Source organism: Vulpes vulpes, chromosome 11 (genome assembly GCF_048418805.1).
Source record: "Vulpes vulpes isolate BD-2025 chromosome 11, VulVul3, whole genome shotgun sequence".
NCBI lineage: Eukaryota > Metazoa > Chordata > Mammalia > Carnivora > Canidae > Vulpes > Vulpes vulpes.
This window is the reverse complement of record NC_132790.1, coordinates 11,005,032-11,017,546: the sequence shown is the minus strand read 5'-3', so window position 1 is coordinate 11,017,546 and position 12,515 is coordinate 11,005,032. Positions and strand designations below refer to the sequence as shown.

Sequence of the window (12,515 nt, the reverse complement as noted above, 5' to 3'; positions counted from 1 at the left end):
TCCCCGAGCTCGGACAGCCCCGGTCGGAGCCTCCGGGCCCGCCTGCCACCTGCCGAGCAGCTCCCCGGGGCCCCGAGCCAGGGGGCCCTACCCTGTGTGACAGAGGAGAGCACTTGGGGGGTCGGGAGCTGGCCGGCGGCAGAGCCAGCCTGCCGTGGCCCCAGAGCAGTGCCCTAAGTTCACCTGGGCTTTTAGGAACCCACGCGGACCGGAGGGCGGTCCCGGCAAGGTGGGTGTGCGGGACTTACAATCTGGTGGCGGTAAAGAAGAGCTCTGCGCATCCTTGCCTTGCTCTGGTGGCTCAGTTGTCCCAGGAAATGCCACAAGAGACGTCGCTGGGCCCGCTCTCTGGCCCCGTGCTGGCCTCTGCGGGCTGGGCCAGGCTCCCCTCAGGGCCACCTCCAGCTCCCAGCTCCCGAAGCCCTCCCCGCGCTGCTCCTGTCTGGGCATCAGGCGGGGAAGCCCCGGGAAATGGGCCAACCTCGGCCACCACACCGAGAGGTTCCAGAAGGGCGGCCTTTTCCACGGTGGCTGCTGGGCTCCTAGGAGGTGGTGTCAGGTGAGAGGCTGGCCCTGGAGACGTGCTCCTACCCCGGGATGCTCACAGCTTCCATAAACTGTGTCGCTGTCACACACAAGTCAGGCAAATGGGGAGTGACATTCTCATCTTCTCTTGACGAAAATCCACCTTGGATCGTGTTCCCACCTGTAGATCCGCAAGCATTTCCTGCCCCGCAGGTGCGCTGCACAAGGACCAAAGCAGGCCAATCCTTCCAGGCTGAGGCGTTGGCGGGCTCTGTGAGGCCTGCCCCCCCGCAGGGCCGAAGCGGGGCAGGGCCCGAGAGCCCCGCAGGCTCCCGCAGCCGGGCGTGGCGGGAGGGAGCCTGGTGTTTGCAGGGCACAGACAAGGCCGCACACAGAGGTCATAAAACAAAATTTATCTTTAATTTGTAAGTGTCAACAGCAGTACAAAAGATGGAGTGATGACGACTAGATTAAGGGTAGAGAGGACAGTCTTGAGGTAAATGAGCATAAATAGGCAGTTCTTATAGACACTCCCCTGAGGGGCCGAGGCCCCTTCATGGCATATACATTATCACCCAAAGATGGCATGTTTAACATATCAGGAAAGCACCTTGTGCAAAAAGAAAAAAAAAAAGTAGCTAAGGTGCCAACATACACCAGGATAGATAAAGACAGTGTGTCTTTCAATTTTGTCTTTTCCCTTAATTATGAGGCAGAGGACGGGAAGACCTTGAAAAGTGTCACTGAAAGGTTATTCAATGTCGAGTTTATCTCACGTCAATACTGCACAACGAAATCCAAGAAACGTGTGTATGCAACAAAGCTAAGAACAATGATTCATTCCTTTGAATTTGAAGAGATTCTTTTTTTTTTCTTTTCCCATTTCTTTAATCCTTAGCAAACTTTTTTTTTCCATTATCAAGAGGAGAGTGTGAGAGAGATGTGATGGCAACCCTTAAGGTCATTTAAAAACTTTACACTGGACTGTACAAGATTTTTTTTTGATAAATTATTTACATTTTCAGACTTTCAAACATATTCAAAGCAGCAATAGACACTAGTTTTTATGGTTTTTGTTTTTTTTTTTTTTCTAATTGCCCAAATAGTTACCAGCCATGGGCCAAGTAGGTACCTGCGTTATACATAGAATTTCTACAAAGAAAATCTGCAGTTAAATTTGCTGGAGGGTGTAGTAAATGCCCTTAGCATCCTACGGGCCACACCCGCAGGGTTGCTAGAGGAACCAAAGCACAGTACCTTGACAACAGCCCTACACGAACTTTACACTTTGAAACAGCAGCCAGCATGTCAGTCCAGCATGTCAGTGAATTGTGCTGATTAAATTAACATAGAATACAATCTCACAATATACATCACAAACAAATTACAAGGTCGGGAAATAAAAGAGTTACAGTAAGATAAGTTATGTAGTAACAGCTTATAAGCTTGTCTAAGGTAATAAAAATTTTACATGGCAAATACAATAATGAATGAACATAAATGCTAAGCATTCTAATTGGCTACAAGCTGGAGAAGGGTACAATAAAGACTGCACTTCCAAAAAAGCAAAGACACGTATGACAAAGGAAGACAAACGGAGAATGCACATGAGCAGATCTGCAATGTGCAGCATACAAAACAGTTAAATATTTGCACATTCCCCATACTCCAAGAGCACCAGCACTGAGGCCTCACCTTATGCTTGTGGTTTTTCAGGAATAAGAAACTACTGAGCAAGATAGCAAGATATGTCACCGAGTTGCCGTCAAGCGTTCATATAGCCACGGACCCCGGCCGGAAGAGTATCTGCACTAAACATTACCCTTCTGCTCCCTGGCCCCCCTCCCCGCTCCCCGCCTCCTCTAGCCCTGCCCCAAAGGTACCAGCGTTCCCAATACTTGTTCATGAGCTTTTGGAAAGCAATCTGTCCCCCAGAAGGAAAGATGGCAGGGGGGGTGGAAAGGAAACGTGTTTGCATATCAATATTTTCAATGCTATTAGCAGAGGGTTCCGCTCAACAGTATATGGCATCAGAAACAGGACATAATCGGCAGGAATAACAGATAGAAGTTGTTTATTAAGGAAGAAAACATGTCAGGGGGCAGATGACTTAAGGAAATGATGCAAGTGCTTCTGTAAAAGGACAAATGAGGTCATACAATATTATTATACTTTGAGAAGTGAGCTTGAAGTGCCAACTCAGTCCTTAGACAAACGTGCACAGAATCAGGCAAGGCTACAGCAACCATTCTTGTCATTTTCTCATTATGAAGGAAGATCCAGTAATAATTTCAATACATTCCTCTAGCTGCATTCTTTGTAGTTGTTGGCACTCGGTACAGGACTTCTCATACGGCTTAAAACTACTAAGTGATTCTTTTTCCTTTCTCTAATGAGTAGTTAGAGGTCAGCTCTTTGCAAAATGAGTAGATTGAGAGAAGCAGCCTCTGCCCGCGGTGTTCCACTGACCGGGCTGCCTTCCTCCTGGGGGTAGCTGGGCTTCCTCGGAACAATCCCCGCTTTCAGCTAAGTGCCTGAGCTCCTGGCTCGGGAGGGTGTGCTCCGAAGCAGCAGCCCGGCTTCATGAGGGAAAGAAAGAAGCCTTTAATTTCAGCCCTAGAGTGATCACACCCTTTTCAAACACCCCAGGCTCCGGTGGGGCTAATGTGCAGGGGAGGCCAGAGTTTGACAAGCTCAACAGCACTGTGAGCCCACACCTGAATTTAGAACTTGGCCTGGGAGACTGGCCCGGGACCCGGGCGTATCGAATCAGGCTCGACCACAAGGCTGGGGAGTATCAAATACCAAATGAAGCAAACTGATGTGCTCCTAAAAGATCGAGCTGAATACATGTGAAAATGACAAATGTTCCCACCTTCCTGGAAAAGGTTCTGCTTCACCTCTGCCAAGGAGATGGAGAGACTGCCTGCCTGGCTGCTCCTGTCCACGGATTGACCTTTTCTTTCTCCTGTTCTCTGCCTTCCTTCCTTCCTTTCTTTCTCTGCCCTCTTTCCTGCCTGCCTTCCTTCTTTTTTGTCTTTCTTTCTTTCCTTCTTTTCTTTCCTTCCTTCCTTCCTATCCCATGTGGTCCATTTTTTTAGGAGAGGATCGTGTGCCAGTGTCCCTATTCTAAGTGACAAGGAAAAACCCTGGTCCTGTAAGTTCTTTAATGCCATGGAGATCATTTTTCTTTGAAGATACTGTGAAATAGGAAGCACTGAAAACAGTTGATGAGCATTCTTTAATCTAATTGGCATGGTAGGACTTTTATTAACGGTCAATCTCAGAGGCAGATTTTTTGCCTGTAGAATGGCATTCACGCTTGTTGCTATGAAATGGTCACAGAACTACCTTATAAGATTTATGTGGATTAACAAAAGCAAATTGACTCTCCCCCAGCTGTACTGGAAATTTAGTATGTTCAATTCATTGACTTTCTATAAGAAAAAAAAATCAGTAAAAGTCTGAGTCTGTGGACAGTGGATTCCAAACTGCATGGGAACCCGACTGAAGGGTTTTACTGCCCCAGCGACAGGTGGAACGCTGCTCTCTCACTGTGGCTGCTAATTCACTATCCCCATGAGGTACAGTGACTTGTCAACTTCTAGTCTGGACCAACATATATGGATAGAGAACGAAAAGGAAATACATAACTTATATCTCGCTAAGTATTCATGAACCAAAAATAAATTCTATTTCTATGTTATATTTACATAATTAGAAAAATCTAAAATGAGATGGTAAAGTCATAAAAACTTTGTTTAAGCCCCACTGAAAATAAAAAGAAGTGATCCCTATGATTGTCATTCTTAATTTCCATGGATATTTAGAGCCAAACTTGGCTAATAAATAGAATAAACTTCTAATAGGCAGAATTTAGATTCAAATACAGCATCACTGTTTGACCCAATGAAAGAGACGTTTACAATCAGATCATTCCTGAATAGCCTTTCACTTTTAAGAACATGGCTAGAAGTAACTGCACCCCAGTACTGAGGCAGAGCTGGAGCTAAAACAAAGTGTTCATACACACATGTATTTTGCATAAATAAATGAAATAACAAGACATAAAAATGACTCAAATCCGGCAACTGTGAGGCAAGCCCACACGAGTCGAAACAGATGACTTTTGTTCATGTCGTTTTCGTACAACAGTTTCACATTAGTCAGAAGTGATAAAAAATACCATTTATATCCAGTGCTTATAACACTTACGAAACAACATCTGTGAGTGTGTGTGTTTTTTGTTGTTTTTTTTCTTTCTTTTTTTTTTTTTTAAACTACAAGCAAAATCAAGTTTCAGTCCTAAAGAACAGTCCTTTGTTCTCCACCAGCCCAGAATATTATTTTGGCATGGTCATAAAAACAAACAAAATTAACCTACTATTCTAAATGTTTGCCTTTGTGCAAAATTAATTACATACAATACAATGCTAGCCATACAGCACTCTACCTATGCGGCAAAATAAAAAAAAAAAAAAAAGGAGAGAGGAGGAGGAGGAGAGAGCAAAAGCACAAGTCAAAGAGAAAGAGAAAAAAAACAGGAGTATGAAGTGAGGAGGAGAGGTATATAATCAAAAGAAATCAGTAAGACAATAATAAATATTCATTTTTTGAGAAAATGACCTCCTCCTCATTTGAAATAAATGTACAAAAACAAAGTTCCAATCCCCGACCAATACGCAGAAGAAAACATTCCTATCAGTACCTTAATCAGCTTATGGAGAGCACTCCCAGCTAATGACACAGCCAGTAACGTCTTGGCTAGACCTATTTATTGCTAGTAGGTATGGCCTTGAGCACTCCTTAAATAAATATGAAGGTACACTATTTTCTTCCAAGTGACAAAATGGCTCAAGAAATCTGATGGGGCCGTTCCTATGTCCTGGTGATCAGATTCTGGGTTGTCCCATGAGGTGAACTGTCCCATTAACTGACATTTTCGCACCGAACCACTCCGGGTGAGGCTCCCTCCCCCACCATAGGCAGTCAGTCCTGGTTTCGGGAAGGTCAAAATGGCATGGTTGAGCTCCCTGTAGATAGGAGAGGGGGAATGAAGCCTCACTGCCTCCCAGCCCATCAGCAAATCTCCAGAGAAACCCTTATGTGACCAGTGCCTTTAACAGGGAGGCATGCCCCGGCCCACGTGGCCACCGATGGAGGGAGTGAGCCAGAGGAGCTCATCTGCTGCCCCAGGAGTCGTCCGTTCCCCAGAGTTAACAGTAGGAACATCCCCTATAGGGAATGTAGTTCCCCTCCTTCTCCTTCCCTATGGTTTTCTTTCATTCTCTGGATGTATCATGACTCTTTGCCTCTATCTTTGCCTTGAGGCTGTCCTGTGGCTTCTTGCATCTTGGGGAGTTTGCAAAAACACTCCCTAGATGTGCCAGATGCGACAAGGCAACTCAGGGTGGAGGTGCCAGCCCATGATGGCATCACCGTAGCCTCCTCTGTGGGCCACAACCTTGGGCTTTAGGCTTGGCTGCAGGACCCTCCTGCCTGGCAGTCACCACTGCTGACCCTTGCTGCCGGATGGCATTTAGGGGAAATGCCACTGATGCAGATCCTACCACTGTTGCTAAACTGAATTAGAGGGAAAGTCTGGCAAAAGGTTTGAGGTCACAGAGGACCTCAGGGGCGTACCTGTCGAAGTGTAAGACTCTACACCTGTATCCAAATATACAGCCCTGCAGCCAGATACACACTTATGTTTAAAAACAATATAAGTATTTGATAGAATCTCGTTTCAGAAATGCTTCCAGATGCTCTGGGGACATAAAATCACTATGTACATCTTTTGTATGTAGCAGGAGAAGGAGGTGAAAAGGGGCTGAAAAGGTCTTCAGGGAAGGAGGGTGAAAAACAAGAATTATTAAATTAATGCCACCAACATTTTTTTTCAAATAAATAGTAAGTGGACCCTTGACATTCTGGAATGAATAAATTATTTAAGAGAAAATGTGTTAAGACTGAATGTCAGGGTTAAAAGGCAAAGGGGTAATGGATGTAGTGAGAGGTGGTCTCAGGCAGAGAAGACCACCACGTCGGTATCTGGTGTGGTGATTGCTCTGGTGCGCGCACGTCGTAACGCGTCACACGCTGATGGCACGTCAAGAGGCAAACACGATTGGGTACATGCACTGTGGCAACCTTGTTCATTCCTTACAATATCTTGTCTCCAGATTCCTGAGTACTTTACCATTTTCTGGAAAAAAAAATGTGTGGTTTGCTATTTTATTTTAAGATGCCAAAGATTGTCTAAGACTTCGCAGTGTCTCCTTTAAGACTTTTCAAAATATTAAGATTCAAAAGTTACGAAAAAAGTTTGGCACATTCAAAGTTTAACTCTACACATGGAAAAATGGAATTCCGAGGCCTTTTGAATATGCTCTACATGCAGCTGCACACGCTGTGGACTTGTCCTGTTTCACAATATGAAATCCTCAGTTGTTCTCTAAAATAATTCAGAATAAAAACACATTCACAACCTGTAGGCCGGCACAGCATACCTGAGTGAGAATGTTTAACCCCATCTAAAACAGTAACTTAAACCTTTATCAACATCCAAAAGAAAAAAAAAATAGTAAGACAAAAATATAAGACTTGTAAGACAGCTATGGGTTGAGATAAGTTTTCAAGTCCTGGTGTCTCATATTTAATATGTCTTCACCTAAGTTTAAAAAAAAAAAACACAACAACAACAACAAGAACAATAACGACAAAAACTCAAGTTCATGAAAAATCCGGGAAAACTTAATCTGTCTCACACTTTACGAAACAATGAAGACCATTCTGCTGATGTAACTGGAGAGCCACAAATGCATGCGGGCTCTTTAAGAACTTTTTTTGTTGGGGGGGAGAGGGGAGGTGAAATGTCCAAGTACTTTGATTCGGCAAACACACACTCCTCAGTTGGCACTGACAGCTTCGGGGGCCTCGTTTTCGCTGCTATAGTCTGATTTGGGATCGTCGTCATAGTCGTCGTACATCTCCATTTCATCCTCTCCGTTGATCATCTCGTTGCCCGCGAGGCTCCCGCCGTCCGTCTTCAGGCCGTAGGCGCCCTGGATGCCCGGGAGGCTGGGCTCGGGGCTGGCCGAGGTGCTGGAGCAGTCAGAGGCCATCTGCGGGGACGGCGTGGTAGTTGCCATAGTGATAGCACCGGGATACACAACACCTGTTCCTGTGGTGATTGGAATCTGAGGCTGCTGCCTGTAGGGGTTCAAGAGATAGAATAAAACAGGGGGAAATACCGATCGATTCGTTCTTGGCGGCACTGGAACTCACCCCCCTACCCTGCGTTGCAAGAGGGGGGCTCCCTGATGCTATCCTTGGGCATTAGGCAATACGGCGGGGCCGTGTATTGATGGCTTTGAGACAAATGCTGTAGTCAATTCCAGAAGTTACACGCGACAACATTTTTTAAGATCTCCCAGGATGATAAAAGAAAAAAAAAAAAAAGCCTGACGCCTATTTTACTGCCACTGCTAAGCAGGCTTGTGTCTTCACCCTGGCTTGAGAACTGTTGGAAAGGGAAGATGGAGATGAGAAAGGATCAAGTGTGTCCCAGAGAGTCAGGCTCAGCCCAGCACACATCTGGCTCCCACGCAAACGTCTACCCGTTTGTGCGGCTGAACTTGTGGGGACGCTCCCTGAAGGAGCTTCTCTGGTCATCGTCACGGGAGGATCATCCTGGACGTCGTGACGCCCGAGGCCCTGGGCTGCAGCTGGGCTGGAGGAGTCAGGAGAGGGGAGCAGCGAGGGCCCTGCCACTTGTCCGAATAGCACGCAGGGCCTCAGCCCAGCTCCTAGCCAGTGCCCGGCCTGCGTCACAGAGATCATTCTGTCACCATGGCCCTCTAGTTCAAATGCGCCTCCCGGGCCCTCCGTGAAGGTCCGCTGCCCCCTCTCGGGGAGACACCGCCCTCTGCCCCTCCATTCATTCCCCTTGAGGCCTTATAACCGGTTGAAAGAGTCAAACCTGGGGCGCCTGGCTCACAGCCTACGACTGAAGGGGTATTCTCACGGTTGCGGTGCTTACCAAGTGCTCCTCAACCTTAACAGACCATAATTACAATTTATTTTCATTTCAGAATATCACTGCAACTATCCTTTCTGAGCTTCGGTTTGCAAACCTTCACAAGAGCCGGGGGTCAGGGAAGTCTGGGAAGGTCCTTTCCCCTTTGGAGACTCATGACTTCTGGTCAGTCTGTCCCTTGAATAGTTCTTATTGACTCTCTACGATATTGTTCAAACTCTCCATCTACTTCAGTCTAGCAGAAAAATACCCTGCATCGATGAAGAAGTAGCTTAGTGGCCAGCTATCCTTTGACATTTCCAGGATAATTTTCTCAAAAAGCCCTGCATGCCTTCCAGCCTGAGAGAGGGAAAAAATGATAGCAATGACCTGGAATCGCTGTGTGAGACTCCTGACAAGGCTACCCTCGACGATCTCCTCCTGCCCCCACAAGGCCTCACAATGATTCCTTCACCCCTGACCAAACATAATATAGCAAATATTTTCATACTCATTACCTCATTTGATTAACATGGCAAGCCCAGGAGGTATTGTGGCGCCCAGTTTTCGGATGAAGAAAGTATAAGGCCTTGCTTAAAGCCCGGCACTCAACAACCAGCAGAGCCACCCTGGGAACCCAGGTCGCATGACATGAAATCCTATCGCTCTTTCCACTACGGATATTCAATATACAAATACACTGTGCTTACAATGGCTCATAAAAATTCCTGATTTCTACAGATCCTGTCTGTACCCGGTTGACTCTAAGCGCCTGATATTGATCCATTTTCTATGATGTTCATGGTGATGTTTTTTTATTGCAAGAAGATCATAGAGGAGTCTATATCTCTGCATAGAAACAATTCAGAAAACACTAGTTTCCCTTTCATAGAACCAAATTCTACAAATAGTATACTTCTGCTTTCTAACTTTTGGGCAAATTAATACAAAGTAAATTTCATGCTAGCCTGCCCAAGGCAGCGAATGCCTCATTAAATTTTTTACTGAACTTGGATAATTGCAATAAAAATATTTTTGCCTTAATCACATAATGAGTGTAGAGTAAAAGCTTTTATTGCGATATTAACCCATTTTACAGATTTCCCAATTTGGTGAGCTAATCTATAACATAAACCCTACACACCATACACAATAGCAAGTGGTACACTTTCTTTTCATAAAGGACATTCTCTTTTCAGAAAGAACAGATGGTCAGTTTTGTGGTATTTTCTTAAACAATATATCTATATTTATCGCTCTATTAAATAAATCTGAATTGAGCTCCTATTATGTGCTGGTGACAATGCTTAGATGCTTTCACATTATCTTCCTCAATCCTCACAATAAGCCTAAGAATTGAATATTATTTCCCCTCTTTTATCCATGAAGTTACCAACTAAGTTTCAGAGAGTTTAAATTGGTGGTCCAAAGCCATACGAGTACCACAGCCGGGAGCTGAACCCTTTCTCAATGTCAAAAATTCTCTACTGGATATCAAGATCAGAGAGAGAAAGGCAAGCTCACATGATCAGAAAAATACTTGACAATATGAATCAGAATCAAACTTCCAAACTGGGATCCACATATTTAAAAATACTTGGACATTAAGTTGGTAATGGAACATTAAAAACAAACAACCAATAAAACATCTTCCTTTCTAGATGGAGCACATGATATTCAAAAGCCTACCGCCGGTGGTGGAGGGACACCAGACTGTCGCCCGCTGACCCCCTATCTACTTTCTGCTCTGTCACTGCCTCTTATTCCTTAAAGATGTTACAGCTCCGGGCTTACCGTCGATCTCGCTCCAACATTTTTCCTGCCACAATTCTTGATGACTCACTATCCACAAAGGTGATAATTTCAACACCTCGCTATGTCCATTCCTTGAGCTCCTCTCTGCGGTGATGATCTGGCCCCTCCTGGTATCAGCAGACCTTGTCATTTCCAGCTGTAACCACACCCCCATCTCCATTTTAAACATCCCCGCTCTCTGACCACCACATCTTATCTTTCCAAGTTTTCTTCCTCTAAAACCCCAGTCCAACAATTCTCCCACCCATCTATACTTCCTTGATCCTTCAACCAATTTTCACTATCCCTCTCCCTCCCCCTTGTGTCCTGACTTAACCTCTTTGCCCAGTATGAATTCTGTGGTTAGTGACAATCTCACAGATTCTGTGGTTAGTCACTGTCTCCCCTCTCTTACATGGCAAAACTCTAACTCTCTGCCTACTTGTGATCACTCCCACGCAGCTGAACTTGGCTGCAGAAAACATGCTACCATGCATACCAGTCTCCGAATTTTTGGGCAGAATTTCAAACTGGCCTCTGGTGCTGTTGTACTTTCTCCTAGGCCATTCCTTCTTCTACTTTCCTAGACAATTATTTCCTACTTTCACAACTGTCCTCAGATGTCCAACGTCTCCCACATCCTCGCTCTCAGTTGATAACCTGGCTTTCCATTTCATGGAGCGATTAGAAGAGATTTTTCACAAGCCCCCACCATCACATTTATCCATCTCCCTTGTCTGTTCTCCTAATTCTCTGTCTGCCTTCCTATATTTTGAATGAATTCATAATCCAATGTAAGGTGGACTCTTTTACATATGCACTGAATCTACCTGTTCTCACTTAGGTAGGATCTCCTCCAGTAACTGTCTCTTTCATCTGCATGATCAATTTTCCCTCTTTCCTGGCTCATTCCCATTAGCTCATAAACATGCCACAATCTTTCCCACTTTAAAAAACAACAAAAACTCTCTCTTGACTCACAGCCCCCTCAGCTACTGCTCTGTTTCTCTATCTCCTTTAAAGCAAAGCTTTGAAAAACTCTGTATATTCACTCCCTTCAGTTCTTCTACTACATTCTTCAATCTGCTTCAATCACTCTCAGCACTGAAATCCAGCTTGTAAAAGTCACACTACCAATGATCTCCATGTTGTTAAATTCAAAAGTTAGTTCTTGGTCCTCATCTTACTGGACCTATGCCATGAGCAGCATTTTATATACTTGGCCACTTCTCCCCTTGCTGAACCACTTTCTCCGCTGTTTTCTGGTCTTCTTCCTGTCTCATTACTACTCCTTCTAGGTCCCTGGATGTACCCTGCCCTCCTATAAACCTGGTATCTAAACTCTAAAGTACCCAATCAGTCCTTGTACCTCGTCTCTTCTCTATCTAAATTCATTCCCTTGGTGATCTTGTCCATTTTCCATAGCTTTGAATATTATCTAGCTGCTGACAACTCTCAAATCTGTATGTCCAGTAAGCACTACATTTCTAACTTCTAGAGTCATATAAGTATATAACTTCTTATTTGATTTGGATGTCAAAATATTGTCTCAGCCGTAGAGGTCTGAAACTAAACTCCGGATCACCTCCATAAACCTGCTCCTCTCATGGCCCTTCTGACCCTGGTTAATGATTACTCCATCTTTCTGGCTGCTCCGGCTAATCCTTGGTAACTGTGTGTCTCTCACACCCTGTATCCAGTCCATCAGCAACTCCTAGAGGTCCGCGATCAGGAATACATCCAGAATCCCTCCACTTCTTGCTACCTCCACCGCTACCAATCTATCCAGGCCACCGTCAACTCTAATCTGGTTTATTTTAAGAACCCATCTCCTTGGGATTCCTGGGTGGCGCAGCGGTTTGGCGCCTGCCTTTGGCCCAGGGCGCGATCCTGGAGACCCGGGATCGAATCCCGCGTCGGACTCCCGGTGCATGGAGCCTGCTTCTCCCTCTGCCTGTGTCTCTGCCTCTCTCTCTGTGACTATCATAAATAAATAAAAATTAAAAAAAAATAAAAAAAGTAAAAAATAAAATAAAAAAAGAACCCGTCTCCTTATTTCAGCTGCACCCCCTTCAGACAATACTCAACACAGTAGATAGAGTGATCTTTTTAAAATCTAAGTCCGGTCACAGTACTTTTCTGCTTATGACCTTTCAATGTCTTTCCATCTCACTCAGGG

At 44.9% G+C, this 12,515-nt stretch overlaps 1 protein-coding gene across 50 annotated transcripts in view; it reads right to left on the bottom strand.

Annotated features, from left to right (window-relative positions):
• Window positions 1-923: 923 nt before the first annotated feature.
• The window catches only part of SOX6 (SRY-box transcription factor 6), a 581,952-nt gene continuing 570,360 nt past the window's right edge, over window positions 924-12,515 (bottom strand). For 32 of the 50 annotated variants that reach the window (XM_072725530.1, XM_072725542.1, XM_072725537.1 and 29 more), the window contains one exon: window positions 1,389-7,737. In XM_072725530.1, the coding sequence (XP_072581631.1) occupies window positions 7,434-7,737 (304 nt within the window). In that variant the 3' untranslated portion in view covers window positions 1,389-7,433. Of the gene's footprint in view, window positions 7,738-12,515 lie in introns of all 50 variants that reach the window. The other 18 variants (XM_072725559.1, XM_072725550.1, XM_072725565.1 and 15 more) reach the window with 1 other exon arrangement.